At 43.5% G+C, this 21,269-nt stretch overlaps 1 protein-coding gene across 1 annotated transcript in view; it reads right to left on the reverse strand.

The window, feature by feature from the left end:
• Positions 1–21,269, reverse strand: part of HSPA12B (heat shock protein family A (Hsp70) member 12B) — a 98,684-nt gene that overhangs the window by 48,126 nt on the left and 29,289 nt on the right. The window contains exons 3-5 of the mRNA XM_082262923.1: positions 20,492–20,592; positions 14,040–14,164; positions 2,019–2,205 (exon numbers count right to left, since the gene is read on the reverse strand). Of these exons, the coding sequence (XP_082119049.1) occupies positions 2,019–2,205; positions 14,040–14,164; positions 20,492–20,592 (413 nt within the window). The remainder of the gene's footprint in view (positions 1–2,018; positions 2,206–14,039; positions 14,165–20,491; positions 20,593–21,269) is intronic.

The following is a 21,269-nucleotide window of genomic DNA, read 5'->3' on the forward strand; positions in this document are numbered from 1 at the left end:
GTTGCAGTATTCGAATTCCACCACAAGATGTCCTCAGTTCCCTGGGTTGAATGCCCCCACTCGCAATAATTAAATTCTGCCAAAAGATGTCCTAAGTTTTTTGGGTTGAATGTCCCCACTTGCAGTATGTCATCTCCACCACAAAATGTCCTCAGTTCTCTGGGTTGAATGCCCCACCTGCAGTATTTCAACTCCACCACAACATGTCCTCCGTTTTTTGGGTTGAATGCCCCACCCGCAGTAATTCAAATCCCCCACAGGATGTCCTCAGTTGCAATATTCCAATTCCACCACGATATCCTCACTTTTCTAGTTTGAATGCCCCCACCTGTGGTAATTTAATTCCACCAGAAGATGTCCTCAGTCTTCTGGGTTGAATGATGCCCACTGAGGACATAGTGTGATTGTAGGGTGTCATGGACCCTCCCCTTAAAGGGATGTCATCATGGCACCTTACACTCGCAGTTAATGATGCAAGGAGGTGACTGGCCTACAGACTTGTGGAAAAGGTATGTAAAAACCCCACCCTCCAGGGGTTGAAGTTGTCCTTTGCCTCTCTTTCATATTCGGGAGCAGGCAACAGGAAGAATAGGAACACCCCAAGGTGGGTGGGAACACCCAAATCTACATCATGCAGAAGAAGAGAGGCAAGAACCATATCGGGGAAATCTATTCTACTCAAGTCTTATGTCAGCAGGTCACTCCGCCCACCAGAATCCACTTATACATGAAGTGACCCTTTATTTGTCATTTAAAGCGAGACTTCAGTTGAGTCGAGAACCTAAAACCATCCCCTCCACATGGACTACAGACATTGTAAGGATTTTAGGGAACTTGGCTGCAGATTCTTACCTGCTCCTGTTCTGAAGAAATTTATATTAGCACTTTAAGGGGTGGGTGCATGACACCCTGCAGTTACAGCATGTCCTCAGTGGGTGTTCAACCCAGAAGACTGAGGACATCTTCTGGCAGAATTAAATTACTGCAGGTGGGGGCATTCAACCTACAAAACTGAGGACATCTTCTGGCGGAATTAAATTATTGTGGGTGGGAGAATTCAACCTTAAAAACCATGGACATCTTCTGGTAGAACTGAATAACTGCAGGTGGAGCTTCCAACCCAGAAAACTGAGGACATCTTCTGGAGGAATTGAAATACTGCAGGTGTGGGGTATTCAACCTAGACAACTGAGGACACCTTATGGTGGAATTGAATTACTGCAGGTGTAGGCTTTCAACCCAGAAAACTGAGGACATCTTCTGGCAGAACTGAATTATTGTGGGTGGGGGCATTCACCTAGAAAACTGAGGACACCTTCTGGTGGAATTGAATTACATTTAATCCAGAAAACTGAGGACATCTTCTGGTAGAGTTGAATTATTGCGGGTGGGGGCATTCAACCTGGAAAACTGAGGGCATCTTCTGATGGAAATGAATAACTGAGGGTGGGGGCATTCAACCCAGAAAACTGAGGACCTCTTTTGGTGAAATTTAATTATTGTGGGCAGAGGCTTTTAACCTAGAAAACTGAGGCCATTTTTTGGTGGAACTGAATAACTGCAGTTGGGGCATTGAACCCAGAAAACTGAGGACATCTTGTGGTGGAATTGAATTACTGCAGGTGGGGCTTTAAACCCAGAAAAATAAGTCTATACCGATTGCTAAGTGGGAGGGTCTGCCTTCATTATCACCACCTGATTTGTCTCAGTGTTGTGCTTAAAAAAAAAAAAAAAAAAACTGGCCTTTTTCATGCTGAATCACCTTGTTAGTTTATGTCCCATCAGTGTGCCCCCCCCCCAGTCCAGGTGATGGGACAAGGTCACCCAGTGCCTAGGGCAGGGATGCCAAACTGCGCCCCCTCATTCCCTTAGGGTTAGCAGTAATGTTGCTGTCATTGCCCCTGGCAGCCTTGTAACAGAATCAACTGGCAGAATCCCTGCAGCAAACCACTGCGCCCAGGGCAACCGTCCCTCCTGCCCCCCCTCCTTCCTTGTCCCGGGCCCTGGTCAGCTCTTACGCTGGTGCTGTGGATCTTCATCTTGAACTTCTCGAAGTACAGCCAGTCTCGGGCCTCCTCGGGGTCCAGGTCGTGGTAGAAGTCTCTGGCCGTGTAGCCGAAGCTGTGGAAGGTCTTGTCCGGGGTCAGGAGAAGGCTGGTGGGTGTCTTCTGGTTGGCGACCCCGGGGTCACCTCCTTCCCATTTCCTATAGATGAAGAAGACAAGGCTGGTCAGAGGTCATCTCACCAAAACAGGAGGAAGAACGGAGGACTCTGAGAAGGCCAACTCTGGGAAAAAGCCAGAATAGATATGGCGCTAAGGGGCTGGGGGGGAAGGACAGTCTAACTGACCAAACACAAGAATATCGACACCCCCTTCACATCTAATGACCCCCAGCATGGCCAACATTAGGGAGTATTTTACAGTACAGGATCCCCTAGGGGGGCGAGGACCCTTTTCATAAATAATCATCACATTTTTCTTCTTTCCTATGTTATTCTTCCTTTTCCATCCTGATTCTGCTCATCTACTTCTGCCTTTTTAAATCTGACTTCAGGCTCCTCCCCCTGGACCGAAATGGCTTACTCTGGTTTCACTGCACACTGTGAGCTTCTCATAATGTGCATTAGAAGCTGCAGCACATGTAGAGCCCCGCCTCATTTCCTGGCTGGAGGGCTTCCAGCATCATCCAGCCCTTTCCTCCCCAACCTGACTGCCCCTGGCCCCACCTCTTTAATTTCTTGGATTTCAGATCTTTCATTCATGAAAGCTCAGCATCACATGTGACTGTTATTGTGCAAGTACAGCCACTGCTCCAGACTGACACCTACCCAAGATATTCTGATATTTGCATAACTCCACCCACTGTTTTCACCCTTGGGTGGGGGGGGGTATACTGAGGCAGGGGCCTGTGAGCATTTCAGGAAGCCATGCACAGCACCCTGCCGGCCCCTCCCACCAACCAACGTCTGCCTGCATTGCATAGAGAGGCACAGAGAGCAAGCAATGGCATCACTCGGTCTAAAATGTAAAAGTATGTAATGAAAACACAAATGTTTTATTTAAAAAATATCATTATCGTGATGATGAGGGGGAGGGGGGGGGGGAACCAGGGAGGGCGAAATATAAAGAGATTAAACTTCAGTCGGCAACATGTAAAATCACACAGAGAACTTCCACTACTTTCATATTATTAATATTATTATTATTATTATTATTAGTAGTAGTAGTTGTTCATATTATTATTATTATGAAAAATTATTATTATTAGTTTTATTCACAATATGTATTATTATTATTAATAATAAGAATATCATAATAAAAAATATGATAATAATATGAAATAATTCTAATGATAAAAATAATAATATGAAATACTACTACTACTATTACTACTAATAGTAATAATAATATCATTATTTATTAGCATTATTTCTTATTAGCATTAATTATTGTTGCTGTTATTATTATATTATTATTAATATTATCATTATTATTATTATTATTAATTATTATTATTATGCAATATTATAAGTATTAGCACTATGTTTATGAATAATAATAATAATAATACAATTATTTATTAGCTTTATATTTTTTATTATTAATAAAGATAATAATAACAATAAATAATGATAAAAATAAATAATGGTAATAATGCTAATAATAATAATATGAAATACTAGTATTACTACTACTAATAATAATTGCATTATTTATTATCGTTATTTATTATTTTATTATTAGCATTTTTTATTGTTTTTGCTATTAATTTTAGCATCCTTATTATTAATAATATTTGTCTTTCATATTATTATGCATTATTATTATTAGCATTACTTTTTATGAATAATAATAATAATAATATTATTTACTAGCATTATTTTTTTATTATTAGCATTATAAATTATCATCATTATGCATAATAATAATAATAATAATAATATAATAATAATATTATTTACTATTATCATTTTTTAATATTAGTATTATTTATTAATATTATTATTAATATTATTGTAATTATTATTAATATTAATATTCATCCCTGGTGTTTCAGCCATGAAGGGGACAACACTTCATTCTTGTCTCCCAGTTGAGCTCCTGCATTGTCCCCCTGTCACCCAGGCTTCAACACGGAACACACTGATATTGTCTGCTGTTGTCACCAGCAGAAATCTTGCCCTGGAATACGCCATGCAGCCATCTCTGGAGTGAATGCAGACATGAAGTTGCTGCAAAGAGCCCGCAGGAGATCACCAACATTAAAATGCAACAAATTAAAAAAAAAAAAAAAAAGGGATGAAAACAATAATTTACTTTAAATCTGGGAATAGTTTTGGATACACGTTAGCACCCGTAATGTCATTCCGTCAGGGTTTATATCTACTTTATGGGGTCTGGGTAGCCCATGTGGCTATAAAGATAAGTCCCTGGAACCTGCTCATTTGTCCAGCTGAATGTGACAAGTTCCAACTATCTCCTCCATGTCCTGCATACATGAGATCCTTCCCAGACCTCCACATTGATAGGTTCCAGCCATGGCTCCGACGTGAGATGTGATCATCCCTCTCCTCCATGGTTCTAATTATTCTTGTCTGGATGATGATGGAATCTGTGTAATCAGAGTGGCTGATGTGAACCAGGGAACGCGTTTCGTGTATCTGTTCTATGGCCGTCCTCCCAGACTCCATCTACTAGAAGAACGGGTCTACAGCTATCCATACGCCTGGCTGGATAAGATCTACGAATGACTGGAAACCCAATCCACATAGGAAGGGGGTCCCCATTCCATACACATGATAAGCGTGGCTCCCTGCCACTGGGCGGTGTCAGGACTTCCAAAAAAAGAAGCATCCTGTGGAGTGATGGAGGGGATGGAGACATGGCCAACTCACATTCCAACATTCCCCAAGCTGCTACCAGACTCCTCAACCAGGAGGACTCCACTCCAGACGTGTTCGGGCTTGGAAAGCAGATGGAGAATGAATAATATTTTGTTTTCAGCAATTCTTCTCTGCCCCTGCTAAGTCTGGAACAGTCCAGCAGCACCGGGCCAGTGCTTCGATAGGGGATGCATTTTTCTCGGGCCTTTCTCCCGTCCAATACAAACCAGTATTCACATGGGGTCCATTTATTTAAAAAAAGTTTGCCATTGGAATGTGTCAATCATTATGAATCTTCAACGTAATTTGCCTATTCGCTAGGATCATTAGCTCCATCTAGTGGCCACAATGCAATTTTCTTTCTGAAATACCTCAAACAAGGTAATACTGCATTATGAGCACTAGATGGCAGTGATGATCCTAGAAAACAAATGTATTCGGCAAATTATGGTAAGGATTTGCAATGACTTGTGTTTTCAAGCACAGAGGCACATAAGGCTCCTTTTATTACTCTGTACATACTAGGTCCCTCAAAGCAGGTTAGAGGTTTCAAGTGAACTTGGTTTTCCCCATGCTGTGGGTATTCTGTCAGCTAATGGTCAACAATGTAAGGAGACATTTTTCCTCCCACTGACCACCAATGTAAGATGGCACTCTACCCAGCCCCCCCCCCCCCACCAAACCCCCCCCCCCCCCACACACACACACACACTTATATCCAGTGAAAGAGGGCATTTTTCCTTGGACCACCAATGTAAAGAACATTCCTCATCAAACTGACGACCAAAGTATGGGGCATTCTTCATCCCACTGACCACTAATGTAAGGAACATTCTTCCCAATGACTACCAATGTAAGGAACATTCTTCCCACTGACCACCAATGTAAGGAACATTCTTCCCACTGATCCCCAATGTAAGGAACATTCTTCCCACTGACCACCAATGTAAGGAGCATTCTTCCCACTGACCACCAATGTAAGAGAGCACTCACCCCCCCCCCCCCCACACACACACACACTTATGCCCAGTGAAAGAGGACATTTTTTCCTTGCTCCTTGGACCACCAATGTAAGGGACATTCTTCATCCAGCTGACAACCAATGTAAGGCGCATTCTTCTTCCCACTGACCACCAATGTAAGAAACATTCCTCCCACTGGCCACCAACAAAAGGGACATTTTTTACTTCCATTGACCACCAACGTGAAGGGCATTCTCCATCCCACTGACCACCAATGTAAGGGGCAATCTTCCTCCCAATAACCACCACTGTAAACTCCAAAATGTTACCACAAGCCCTGTAATTTCTTTTGATGCCCCTCAACATAACATTACAATCTGTTTCATGAGAATCCTGGTTAGCCGGTGCAATTCTCCAGAAAATGTAGGAAATGGTTTATCAGTCGACATCTGTGCTGCACTTGTGAACGCTTTGGGGTTCAGCCAAGGATACATACAGTATACAGTATATATGAATGCACAGAGATTTGTGGAAAGCACACTTTCCTATGCCCTCAGTGCTCACTTTATTAGGTACACCCACCTAGAGACCACAAAGAGGGTCCCTTAGGGCAGTGGTCCTCAACTCCGGTCCTCAGGGCCCACTAACAGGCCAGATTTTAAGTATTACCTTGGGGAGATGCAGACTAGAATACTGCAATCACTGAGCAGCAAATTATATCACCTGGGATGTATTTCAGTTATCTTGGCCTGTTAGTGGGCCCTGAGGACCAGGGTTGAGGACCACTGCCCTAGGGCCCTAAGAGCAACAATGGTCGGGACGATGTCCCATCAAATTGAATTTGGTGTTATAGGGCCTAATGTGAGTTTATAGCACACCCTATTATACCACCAGTAGCCCGGAACACTCTAGAACAGGGGTCTTCAAACTATGGCCCTCCAGTTGTTCAGGAACTACAATTCCCGTCATGTCTGTGAATGTCAGAGTTTTACAATGCCTCATGGGATGTGTAGTTCCGTAACAGTTGGAGGGCCGTAGTTTGAGGATCCCTGATCTAGAAGGAAGGATGGACACAAGGATTTATGATGTGTTAGTCAAATTCTGAACATCTGTCTGCATGTCAGAGCGGAGGATTGAGATTTGTCTGACCAGTAAATGTATTTCTGTTTTTTAGTCATCCAGTTGTGGTCATTCCTGGTTCAATGCATCCTCCTTTTCCAGTTCTCAACTGGTAGTTGAGAAACCGTTACTGTGAATGTGATATACTGTATAGTTTATGATAATAGTTACCTTGGTCTGCTGTTGCTGTAGCCGTTCTTTTCCAAGCTTGAAGTTTATCTACATTTTTTTGTAGCTTTAAATAAAGTGTTGAGAAGATAAAACCCCTGTCAGGTTGAAGACGCACATCCCAAACATCCGAGTCCAAATACAAGCTTATTCCAATGATAAAGTGTTGCAAAGCTGACACTTTCGGGGGGCTGCAACTCCATTCACTTCTTATTGGAATGGAGCTGGTCCAACCAGCTGTTGATGATCACTGGGCAAACCCAAAATACTTCAGTAAACCCCAGCAACATCCAACTGTATAGTTATTATTCAGTCCATATACATTACCACAAAACGCATTGGAGATGCAAACAATTTACCATTGGAATAAAATTATATGTAAACTTGAATATATATAATGTGGTGCTTCAGAATTCAAGCACCTCTTATCCACTTTCTAGTGCAGTAATGACGAACTTTGGCACCCCAGATGTTTTGGAACTACATTTCCCATGATGCTCAACTACACTGCAGAGTGCATGAGCATCATGGGAAATGTAGTTCCAAAACATCTGGGGTGCCAAGGTTCGCCATCACTGTTCTAGTGTTTTAATTGCGTTCCCTGTTGTAAAATTTTGTCGGACCCGTGAAAAAAAATCGGACCTCGTCACTTCCGGTGACAGAGCATCACAAAACAGCTGATAGGAGTCGTCCGTGCGCATGCGCAGAAGACATTTTTCGAGGTTTGGAAAAATTATAACAGAGAGCGGACAGCTGATTGAGAGGAGGCGGGGCTGAGGTGCGATGGAGGACGGAGGACACCGCCGCGTCATCGAGACATTAGGGAGGGAGGCACATATGCAGAGCTGTCGGAGGAGGCGGGACGGAGGTGCGGCCATGTAATATATGCAGGGCTTAAGCGACTCCTTGTTTTATTATCTTTAGTAATTATCGTATTATTTATCCTTCGGATTTCATTACATTTACTATTTCTATAATACAAAATAAGAAATAGTAAATGTAATGAAATCCTAAGGATAAATAATACGATAATTACTAAAGATAATAAAACAGAAGGAGTCGCTAAAGTCCTGCATATATTACACGACCGCACCTCCGTCCCGCCTCCTCCGCCAGCTCTGCAGATGACGCGGCAGTGTCTTCTGTCCCACCTCAGCCCCGCCTCCTCTCATTCAACTGCCCGCTCTGTGTTATAAGTTTACCAAACCAAGATAATGTCTTGTGCGCATGCGCACTTGAGACTCCCATAACCGGAAGTGACGAGGTCCGATTTTTTCAGGGGTCCGAGAAAATTTTAGAACACCGGGGCTATGGTCACCAGGCTTGAAAGCTAAAGGAAATTTTACATTTTCAGTCGCCACTAGAAGAGGAATATAAGGGAAATTTTCCAATGGGGACACTTGTTCTGGTGGCAAAGGGGACATTTCCTTCACTTTAGAGATATTTAATCTCACTTCCTGTTTAGTCTACAGAATGGAAATGAGAAGAAATCTTTATATACACTACAATGTGTTTAGTGTTCAAATATTAAAGGTTCTTTTTAAACAAAAAAAAACAAAGCATCCCTCCTCCTTTGTCCATCTCATTTTGCTTGTGTGCAGCCTATGGCCATCTCTTTTTACTGACCCTTAGTCTTTGGCCATCTGATGTTGCTGTCCCATAGTATTTGACCATCTCATGATGCTTGTCTGTAGTCTATGACCATGTTTTGTTGTTGTCCCATAGTCTTTGACCATCTTTTGTTGTTGTTCCATAGTCTTTGACCATGTCATGTTGCTTGCCTGCAGTCTATAATAATCTCTTGATGTTGTCCCCTAGTCTTCCGCCATCTCATGTTGCTTGTTTGCAGTCTATGACCATCTCTTGTTGTCCCATAGTCTATGACCATCTCTTGTTGTCCCATAGTCTATGACCATCTCTTGTTGTCCCATAGTCTATGACCATCTCTTGTTGTCCCATAGTCTATGACCATCTCTTGTTGTCCCATAGTCTTTGGCCATCTCATGTTGCATGCCTGCAGCCAGGGCCGGTGCTTGACTATTTTGCACCCTAGGCAAGACCAGCTACTTGCACCCTCCCCCCCCCTCCAAAATAAAAACTGTACTTATTGCTCCCCTTCCTGCAAATAATGCCCCCCCCCTTTAACCCTACACCCCCCTCCTGTACACCCTGCCCTCCTTTAACCCTAAACCTCTCTTCCTGTACACACTGCCCCCCTTCCTGCACACTGCCCCCCTTTAACGCTGCCCTCCTTTAGTGCTACACCCCCTTCCTGCACACACTGCCCCCTTTAACCCTACACCCCTTTCCTGTACACACTGCCCCCCCCCCTTTAGATGTGACATCGACCGGTGGATGAGAAGGAGACAAGAGAGGAAAGTGGCAGTGGCCATGGCTGCGCCCTAGGTGGCAGTGCGCCCTAGGTGGCAGTGCGCTCTAGGCGGCTGCCAAGTTCGCCTAGTGGTAGCACCGGCCCTGCCTGCAGCCTATGATCATCTCTTGTTCTACCCTAGTCTTCGGCCATCTCATGTTGCTTGTCTGTAGCTTTTGACCATCTCTTGTTGCTGTCCCACAGTCTTTGACCATCTCATTTTGCTTATCTGCAGTCTATGACCATCTGTTGTTACTTTCTATTAGTTTCTGACCAGCTCATGTTCCTTGTTTGCAGTCTATGACCATCTCTTGTTGCTGTCCCATAGACTTTGACAATCTCAGGTTGCTGTCCCATAGTCTATGACCATCTCTTGTTGCTGTCCCATAATATATGACAATCTCATGTGTCTTTTCTGAAGTCTATGACAATCTCTTGTTGCTTGTCTTCAGTCTATGACCATCTCTTGTTGCTTGTCTTCAGTCTATGACCATCTCTTGTTGCTGTCCCATAGTTTTTGGCCATCTCATGTTATTTGTCTGAAGTCAATTCAATTCCATTCAAATAAGCTTTATTGGTAGGACCAAATACATTTTAGCATTGCCAAAGCAGTTGAGTTTGAGGGGGCGGGGGGTAATGGGTAATATAAAGGGGAATGAGGAGTGGGTCCATGTAAAGGATTTTTAAGTCCTCAGTTTTTCATGTCCCTCTCAGTCTGTGACACACTGTCACATATTGTCAGGGGCAGACTGGCAACCAGAGGCCCATGGTCCAGCGACTCGCCCCCCCCCTCTTCCTCTTCCTGTCCTCCCCTTGACCCCCATTCCAGGCTGAAGCCCTGCTCCAGGTACTCTCTACTCACTGGCTGAATCTGGCCAGGGGGCGGTTGGGGGGCAGCTGGGACAGCTCAGTCAGGGCTAGCAGGGGAAGGAGAGTCTTCAGTGGGGCATGGAACCAGCCTCTGCTCAGGCACAGTTTATACCATCCATGCTAGGGAGGTGGGAGGCCTGGGCTTTGTCCTTGTCTTCATCTCGCACTCAGTCGGTCAGTGGTGGGGACTTTTTACTTCTCTTCACCAGGATTCCTTTAGGAATGTCTGTGGCAGAAGCGGTGCAGCCATTTTACAGGGCATCAGAGTGGCCCAGGGGGCAATTTCCCCCCTGCCCCCTGGCCCAGTCCTCCCCTGCATATTGTGCAGCTATTGTCACCATTGGCTCCTCTTCTCCCAGTAGGATTTGGAGTTTCCACTTCCCATCTCTGTGACCATCTCTTGTTGCTGGCCTATGACCATCTCTTGTTGCTGGCCCATAGTCGTTGACCTTCTATTGTCACTTTTCTGTAGTCTCTGACCTTCTCTCGTGAGTCGTGTAATGGCTGTAGTCTCTGCCATCCCATGTCTGCAGTCTTTCACAGCTTTCTGTATTATTACATTCGCTGAATATTATGCATAACTCCTTGGCAATACCAGTAGCTGCCCTTGAAACCTCCTAGATCAAGAAAGTTGACCAACGCTACTATAGCGTGTGATGTATTTATTCAGACTTCCTATTGTTTCTAGGTGTAATATTATCCTAGGTAGCTCATAAACTCTACATCACATTCACATTCAGGCTTATATACAAGCCACAGTGACTCACAGCATCCAATCTAAATTTTAGCTTATTGTGCTCAGATCCATAAAAGATTAACCCTGATTGGTTGCTGTATGTTATTACACTTCATATACACAATATTGTCAAAAGTATTGGGACACCTGCCTTTACACGCACATGAACTTTAACCACTTGCTGACCACCAGCAGTTGGGGCAAGTTGGCTCTGTCCCGCAAAACAACGTAACTGTATAGGGGGAACAAATCAGCAGGTCCGGCGGCTGCAATTGCCCCCGGGCACCCGCGATTGCTCCCTTTGGAGACAGAATGGCGGTCTGCTGTTGTAAACAAGGCAGACCGCTGTTCTGTCAGTAATGAACACAGGGATCCTGTGTTCCTCTTATTTAGGAACACAGGTCTCTGTGTTCATCTAGTGAGTTCATCGCCCACACAGTTAGAAAGCACTCCCTAGGGACACATTTAACCCTTTGATCGCCCCTCATCTTAACCCCTTCCCTGCCAGTGTCATTATTACAGTAACGGTGCATATTTTTAGTATTGACTACTGTAGTAATGTCACTGGTCCCCCCAAAAGTGTCAAAAATGTCAGTTTGGTGTCCGATCTGTCCGCCGCAATGTCGCAGTCCCACTAAAAATCGCTGATCGCCACCATTACTAGTTAAAAAAAAAAAAAACGACATAAATCTATCCCCTAGTTTGTAGACGCGATAACTTTTGCGCAAACCAATCAATATACTCTTATTGGGATTTTTTAAAACTAAAAATATAAAAATATTTTTTGGCCTAAAATGATAAAAAAAAATTGATATTTAATTTTTTTTATTGGGAATATTATATAGCAGAAAGTAAAAAATATTGTTTTTTTTTTTTTTTTTTTTTCAGAATTGTCGCTTTTTCTTTGTTTATAGCACAAAAAATAAAAAAATCGCACAGGTGATCAAATAACGCCAAAAGAAAGCTCTATTTGTGGGTAAAAAAAGGACATCAATTTTATTTGGGTACAACATCGGATGACCCCGCAATTGTCAGTTAAAATAACGCAGTGTTGAATTGCAAAAAATGGCCTGGTCATTAAGGGGGGGGTCAAACCTTCCGGTCCAGAACTGGTTAATGACATCCCAGTCTTAGTCTGTAGAATTCAATATTAAGTTGGCCCGCTCTTTGCAGCTCATCCATGTCTTTATGGACCTTGCTTTGTGCACTGGTCCAAATTATTTGGTGGAGGGGAGATTATGGTGTGGGGTTATTTTTCAGGGGTTGTGCTTGACCCCTTTGTTCCAGTGAAGGGAACTCTTAAGGCGTCAGCATACCAAGACATTTTGGACAATTTCATGCTCCCAACTTTGTGTCTGCTAAAGCTGCAAAGGATGGGCCAACTCAACATTGAACCCTACGGACTAAGACTGGGATACCAATAAAGTTCATGTGCGTGTAATGGCAGGCATCCCAATACTTTTGACAATATAGTGTATGTGTTGCATCCTCTAGTATGTGATACTAGAATTGAGTGTAGATAAAAGCATTTCTGGTCAGGAATAAATCAGCTTCACTGAATTGGGTCAGGATTATTAGAGGCCAGGGCTGGATGACTGGCAGCTCTCTGGTGCCTCCCCCTGGTGTCTAGAAGTTTGGAGAATCTTCTAGAACTAGAGGGCGGAGGTTAGGAGGGGCTGCCTTGAATATTTATGGACTCTCAGCCAATCCCCAGAAGTGAGCTGGCAGGGAACTGGGATACCCATAAATAGACCTGAGCCATGCCAGCAGGGGAGTCGAGTGGAAGATGGAGAAGCAGTGCTGAGGGAGGCTGTCGGTGGCACTTGAGAGACCCCTTACCGGGGTGGGAAGGGGGGGCCTGGCCTGGAAGGGTCCAAACACAGGAGGCACTGGAAGGATTCATGCCGGAGAGTCAGCGGGAAGGAGCAAGAAGAGACAGTGAGTAGATTAGCACAGTGCAGGGACAAAACAAGGGGAGAGACTGTCAGCTTGTAACAGTGCTTTCATGAAGGCAGCGTAGTGCCAAGTCTTAATCTAACCTTGCCCTGGGAGGTCTCCATATATGTGTGCCAGTAGGGCAGGACTGAGGCAGAGAGTTAGTCTGGAGGACTGGGAGGAAGAGCAGCCAGTTGTGGCTGGTGGCAGCCAGGTGGGCCTGCAAGCAAGTGGAGCTGGAATCAGTGGCCACAGTGAAGCAGAAGAAGAGATGTCATGCTGTTCACTCTAATTGTGTTACTTTGTCATGGGACTGAGTGTTCCTGCCTGTAATGGGCCTTTTCTGAACTACCAATAAACTGTTAGTTCCAACAGGAGTGAGCAGAAGGTGCTCTGCAGTGGAAACCAAGTTTTTGCAGGTGGGAGGAAGAAGAGCATTTTTTTAAATAGAGATGAAGTTGTCCCTGGTTCTGTGTTTGAACCTTTTCAAGTTGGGCATCCCATAATTCCCCAACCCCATCCAGGTTATCATCCCCTAAAACAGGGTTTCTCAACCAGTGTTCCGTGGGACCCTAGGGTTCCTCCTGAGGTTGCTAGGGGTTCCTTGAGCGATGGGCAATTTCTGCCTCTCAGATAAGTTCCCAATGACACCATTGTTCCTTTTAGCTATCTGTAAGGGGGGTAATTCTTCCCAATGATGAGAAGAGTAAGGAGCGTTCTTCCCACTGACTGTCACACTAATGTGTCATGAGTTGTAGATTTTTAATTTTTAGCAGGGGTTCCCCGATACCAGAAATGTATTTCAAGGGTTCCTCTGTGTTGAAAAGGTTCAGAAAGGCAAAACAAGTCAAGGACTGTTTTCTGTGTTGGAGTGAATGAAGGAAAGTGCTGTGTGACTGGCTGTGCAGCAGTGGGGACCCTAACTTCAGTGACTCCTATGGGGGTAGTGCTACGTATGAATGACGCTATTTTGTAGAACGCCTCAGATCTCACCTCATCATGTGAATGGCTTCCGGGTCTTTGCAGAAGCTGAAGGCATAGCCGCTGGATGTTGTACCAAAGTCAATGGCCACCACTACGTAGAACTGAGGGGCTCGGATACTCCGACGCTCGCTCCTCTGAAAGACAAATCAAACCAGATGACTTTATTGGAGGATTTTGTTTTCAAGAGAATAAATAATTTATCAAACGTTTACAGTTGCAGTTAAAGGCAATAATCAAAAACTGGTTTAGGAAAGCAAAAAAGCATGAATACACTGCAGAATAATGAAAGCTGCACAAACATGGAGTCTACACAGCAACGTCTCTGTGGTTCATTCAATGTAACATATGGCTGCAATGCATGGTTTCTAGAAGACTCTATAACAGGGGTCTCCAAACTATGGCCATAGGTCCACATTTGGCTTGCTACAAGAGTTTACCTGGCCCATAGCAACTGTGGATGGGGGGGGGGGGGCTTCTGATGTGAAAGTGGGGACTCTGATTTGTGAAAGGGGAGACATCTGATGTAAAAGTGGGGACTCTAATTTGCGAAAGGGGAGACTTCTGATGTGAAAGTGGGGACTCTAATTTATGAAAGGGGAGACTTCTGATGTAAAAGGGGGGACTTCTGATGTAAAAGTGGGGACTCTAATTTGTGAAAGGGGAGACTTCTGATGTGAAAGGGGAGACTTCTGATGTGAAAGGGGGGACTTCTGATGTGAAAGGGGGGACTTCTGATGTGAAAGGGGGGACTTCTGATGTGAAAGGGGGGACTTCTGATGTGAAGGAGGGGCTTCTGATGTGCAGGAGCACTCTGATGCGATAAGGGATCTTCTGATGTGAAATTATTTCTTGAAGAATGTTTATTCGTTTTTTTTTAATTCTAAAATTTTTTTTTTTTTTTTTTTGGGACGCAAATATTTGTAAAATATACAACATGGCCCTCATACTGAAAAGATTGGAGACTCCTGCTCTACAACAGAGAATCTATCTGAGAATCACTGCTTCAGTAAACCTGTACTTGCACTAATCCCAACAGACAGTGTCCAGGAGGGGGCTCCCCACAGTAGCTGGGGTCTTCCGGTGAAGTTTTATGCCATTAGGCTCCTGGCTGGCTGTGAGATCAGCCACACAGATCTACAACTCTGTAAGAGCAGTTACAGTTTCTTAAGTTGCAGTGGATCTTACTCTTGCCCTTCTGATAACCAGTCAAAAAAACCTTGAGTGATGGGCGATCATTCCCCCTACATTATCCAGCAGTATCTTCTATCCAGCTCCTCCACAACACTTTGTAGCAAGAATATTCTTTGTAGGCCCAACTACCCCCAGATATCTACTCTAGCAGGTGGCTTAAGCTGAATTCCATGTTTCCGGTCACTTTAAATAGTTGGTTTGGGCCAGGCTGGCACAATTCCCAAGCCCTTTGGCCTTTGGCACATACCCTGGGCTGAGACAAGGCACAAGTGGGGAGACACTCTGAACACACATCTTCTCCAGGGGGCCCAGGAGGCAGAGAGCACTCCAGAAAGGTGACGCAAATATTTGTAATCTCCCAAACCACACTTCTAAACAAGTACCTAAGGGAATGGTTAAATCAGATATACATATACTGTGTTTCCCCGAAAATAAGACCGGGTCTTATAATAATTTTGGCTACAAAAAAATAATTTTGGCTACTAGGGCTTATTTTCAGGGGATGTCTTATTTATTTACAATAAAATGTTTTTTTAAAAAAGTGTCCTCTGTCTTCTCTCCCTCTCTCCCCCTATCAGCTCAGGAGTTAGCATTATGACATTCTGTAATCCCAAAAATAAACAATGGTTAACGTATCGTAAAATTATGTATCGGTTTTGTAAAAAGATTATATAATGTGCAGTGTGTCTCCTTTTTGTAACTTTATTGTGGCAAATACCTTCTTTACCGCACTGCTAGGTGCTCACGTGACCCGCCGAAGCTCTTCTTCCCCGCTCCGAGCACTGAAGAGGGAGAGGGAGCTGACCCCAGCCGGGAGGAGAGGAGAAGATCTCCGGCGGGTCACGTGAGCACCCAGCAGCGCGGTAAATAAGGTATTTTCCACAATAAACTTACAAAAAGGAGACACACTGCACATTATATAATCTTTTTACAAAATAGATTTCATGTTTTTCCAACAACTTTAACTAGGGCTTATTTTCAGGGTAGGGCTTTTATTGCAGACATTCCCGAAAATAACGCTAGGTCTTATTTTCGGGGTAGGGCTTATTTTCAGGAAAACAGGGTAGGTTCATAACTCGTGGATCTTTGACCTTGTTAGACCTAGTCTTTTTTAGGCTGCAGTGGATCTCAGATATATTTATAAATCTGACTCTTGGCCCTCTTGTAGTGATAACAAAAAAAAAAAAAAAAAAACTTGATTGGTGGGTGATCGCTTCTCTTACAATGTCCAGCCGTAGCGTCTATCACTCTAACAGGTAGCTTAAAGCTAAATTCCATGTTTCCTGTCACTTTACACAATAGTTTGTTTGGGCCAAGCTGGCACATACTCTAGGCTAAGGCAAGGCCCAAGTGGAGAGACCCTCTAAATCTGGGTTTCTCAACCAGGGTTCCATGGAACTCTGGGGTTCCTACAAAGGTTGCTAGGGGTTCCTTGAACAATGAGCAATTTCTCAGATAAGTTCCCATTGACACCAATGATCTTTAAGGGGGTAATTCTTCCCAATGACAACAAGTGTTAGGAGCATTCTTTCCATGAAAGGAACATTTTTCCTCTGTGTTACAAAGGTTGAGAAAATCTGCTATAAACACACATTTTCTTGCCCTAAGCCCAAGAGATAGAGAATGCTCTGGAAAGGTGATCCAAATATTTATACTCTCCCAGACCATACTTCTGACCTCAGGGACAAGTAAAAAAGTTTACACACCCCTGTTAAAATGTCAGGTTTCTGTGATGTAAAGAAAGGAGACAAAGATAAATCATTTCAGAACTTTTTCCACCTTTGATGTGGCCTATAGACTTACAACTCAATTAAAAAACAAACCAAAATGTTTTAGGGGGGGGGGGGGAGTAAAAAAAATAAAATAAAATAATGCAATCACATTAAAACTCATGTTAAATAGGAGTCAGTACACACCTGCCATCATTTAAAGTGCCTCTGATTAACCCCAAATAAAGTTCAGCTGTTCTAGTAGGTCTTTCCTGACATTTTCTTAGTCGTATCCTACAGCAAAAGCCATGGTCCACAAAGAGCTTTCAAAGCATCAGAGGGATCTCACTGTTAAAAGGTATCAGTCAGGAGAAGAGTACAAAAATGTTTCCAAGGCATTAGATATACCATGGAACACAGTGAAGACCGTCATCTTCAAGTGGCAAAAATATGGCACAACAGTGACACCACCAAGAACTGGACATCCCTCCAAAATTGATGAAAGTACTGGCTGTGTGGTACATGTAACAACAATCTCCCGTATTCTTCATATGTCTGGGCTATGGGGTACAGTGGCAAGACAGAAGCCTTTTCTTACGCAGAAAAACATCAAAGCCCGGCTAAATTTTGCAAAAACACATCTGAAGTCTCCCAAAAGCATGTGAGAAAATGTGTTATGGTCTGATGAAACCAAGGTTGAACTTTTTGGCCATAATTCCAAAAGATATGTTTGGTGCAAAAACAACACTGCACATCCCCAAAAGAACACCATACCCACAGTGAAGCCTGGTGGTGGCAGCATCATGCTTTGGGGCTGTTATTCTTCAGCTGGAACAGGGGCCTTAGTCAAGGTAGACGGAATTATGAACAGTTCCAAATACCAGTCAATATTGGCACAAAACCTTCAGGTTTCTGGTTGAAAGCTGAACATGAAGAGGAACTTCATCTTTCAGCATGACAACGACTCAAAGCATACATCCAAATCAACAAAGGAATGGCTTCACCAGAAGAAGATTCAAGTTTTGGAATGGCCCAGCCGGAGCCCAGACTTGAATCCGATTGAAAATCTGTGGGGTGATCTGAAGTGGGCTGTGCACAGGAGATGTCCTCATAATCTAACATATTTGGATTGTTTTTGTTAAGAAGAGTGCCAAGTCAAGATGTTCCATGCTGATAAACTCATACCCAAAAAAACTAAGTGCTGTAAAATAATCAAAAGGTGCTTCAACAAAGTATTAGTTTAAGGGTGTGCACACTTATGCAAACATATGATTTTACTTTTTTATTTTTACTTCCCTCCACCTAAAATATTTCAGTTTGTTGTTCAACTGAGTTGTACAGCTCATAGGTCACATTAAAGGTGGAAAAAGTTCTGAAATTATTTATCTTTGTCTAATTTTTTTACATCACATAAACCTGACATTTTAATAGGGGTGTGTAGACTTTTTATATCCACTATATATTCATAACTCATGGATCTATGACCCTGTAAGAGCAGTCACAGTCTCTTAGGTTTCAGCGGACCTCCATCTATTAAATCTGACTCTTGACCTATTAAACATTTATCTTGATAGCAGTCACAAAGCCCTGATTGATGGGGAATCAATCCTCTTGAAATGTCCAGCGGTAACCTCTAACCAGCTCTTTTGCAACACCTTTCAACAAGAAGATTCTCTGCAAGCCCAATTGTCTCTAGTTATCCACTCCAGTAGGTACCTCTGGCACATACTCCTGGCTCAGGCAAGGTCCATATGGAGAGACATTCTAAATACACATTCTCCTGCCCGTCATCTCTGACAAAACACATTGGGCGGAGCTACATGTTGACCTCATCATGTTACTCAGAAAGTGGACTCGGCTGTGGACCTGAAAGTGGAGCTAAGGCGGTCCAGAAATATTTTTTTACTGCCCAGTGACTTTTCTCCTACATATAAGATTCTCTGCAAGCCCAATTGTCTCCAGTTATCCACTCCAGTAGGTACCTCTGGCACATACTCCTGGCTCAGGCAAGGTTCATATGGTGAGACATTCTAAATACACATGCTCCTGCCCGTCATCTCTGACAAAACACATCGGGTGGAGCTAAATGCTGACCTCATCATGTTACTTGGAAAGTGGACTCGGATTTGGACCTGAAAGTGGAGCTAAGGCGGTCCAGAAATATTTTTTTACTGCCCGGTGACTTTTCTCCTACATATAAGATTCTCTGCAAGCCCAATTGTCTCCAGTTATCCACTCCAGTAGGTACCTCTGGCACATACTCCTGGCTCAGGCAAGGTCCATATGGAGAGACATTCTAAATACACATGCTCCTGTCCATCATCTCTGACAAAACACGTCGGGTGGAGCTACATGCTGACCTTATCATGTTACTCGGAAAGTGGACTCGGCTGTGGACCTGAAAGTGGAGCTAAGGCAGTCCAGAAATATTTTTTTACTGCCCAGTGACTTTTCTCCTACATATAAGATTCTCTGCAAGCCCAATTGACTCCAGTTATCCACTCCAGTAGGTACCTCTGGCACATACCCCTGGCTCAGGCAAGGCCCATATAGAGAGACATTCTAAATACACATCCTCTTGCCGTCATCTCTGACAAAACGCATTGGGTGGAGCTACATGCTGACCTCGTCATGTTACCCGGAAGTGGACTCGGATGTGGACCCGAAAGTGGAGGTAAGCCGGTTCAGAAATGTTTTTTTACTGTCCAGTCACTTTTCTCCTACAAGTAAGTGCATTGAATGTGTTAAATAATATTACTCATCGGGTTTTAAGACTATTTTGGAGCATTTTGGCTCCTGTTTCTTTCCTAATATGTACTGATATGGTGGAGTTTGACGGAGGATACCTGTGGGCAATTCCTCTTCTTGTTAGTGGTGGATTCTGCCGAGGAGAGCCAGGAACCTTACCTTTGGGTGACCAATATTTCCACATGCTATATATCAATTCTCTATAGTATGGGAGTCATACATTTTCAGTAACCTTTATGCTTGAGCATACACTGTATGGTGGTGGAGATCTGTTTTGGAGTAGGATACGTTATTCAAATGTTCTCAGACACTTGGAATTCTTGAATGATTCGCAGTGTGGACAGCTTTCACCTGTGGGATGGTTTTTGGGGGGGCTTTTTATCTTTTCTAGATATTTATGCATTTTAGCACGACACAGTATAAATGCAAATACACATCCCTCCAGGCAAAAGCCCAGGTGATAGAGAACAATCCGGAAAGGTGAAATAAATATTTATATTCTCCAAGACCATACTTCTGAACAAGGAGCTCAGGGATTGGTTGGGTCAAATACATGGTAATAACTGAGTGATTGTCCTCCACGTGCTAATTACTGGACGCTCCTTAATAACCGGGAGAAGCAATCCACTGAATTTAAGAAAGACCTGCAAAGCACAAAGAGGTAAACCGGTGCTCAGGCCGGTTACAGCCTAGCTACAAACATAATACATTTAATGAGGGACACACCAGGGTCAGGGGTCCCTACATGTGAATGTCAGTAAAATGTGCATAAGTGTGCAATAATAATGGACACAATATGTTGGGTCAACTTACCGGAGACTGTGATGGGGTGAGTGGGGCAATATTACAGCTGTCATTGTGGAGGCTCGGTGAATTTGGCGGTGATGGCGAGTAGGAGCTATCCATGTCAGACTCTGCAAAAGAAGAGGTAGGACAATGTCAAGATTTGCTAAAAATTGTTTTTGAAAGCAGTTTCAGGAAAAAAGTAAAAGCAGTCATGAAATGATTCATGGTCTCCAGCAAAAACAGCAACTCAACTTAATTCATTGACATTCATTTCTCTGTAATCAACTGCAACCAGTATCCAGAGTACACCTTGCGGGGTCAGTGGGAGTGTTCTTTCCTGAAGTTGGGATCATGCAGCTTCCTCTTTCTGTATCCACCACATCTCCAGTCATATTCATCTTCTAGGACAAGTCTGATGTTGGCAGGTGGCTATGACTTGTTTAGTAGAGATATTTTTTTTGGTTCAGGCTCTCTGTGAGATGGATGCTGCAGTGGGCATGGTTGTGTATTCCTCTACTGCAGACATAATGGAGTAGAGTGTCTGCGGGTTCCCAGATCACCAGATTAGACATAATGGAGTGGGGTGACTGGGGGTTCCCAGATTAGACATAATTTAGTAGGGTGACTGGGGGTTCTGAGATTAAACATAATAGAGTAAGGTGACATGGGATTTTTAGGTCACCAGATTAGACATCATGGAGTAGGGTGACTGGGGTTACTGGCGCTTCCCAGATTAGACATAACGGAGTAGGGTGACATGGGGTTCTTAGAACACTAGATTAGACATATTGGAGTAAGGTGACTG

This window comes from Pelophylax lessonae (genome assembly GCF_965119305.1).
Source record: "Pelophylax lessonae genome assembly, chromosome: 1".
NCBI lineage: Eukaryota > Metazoa > Chordata > Amphibia > Anura > Ranidae > Pelophylax > Pelophylax lessonae.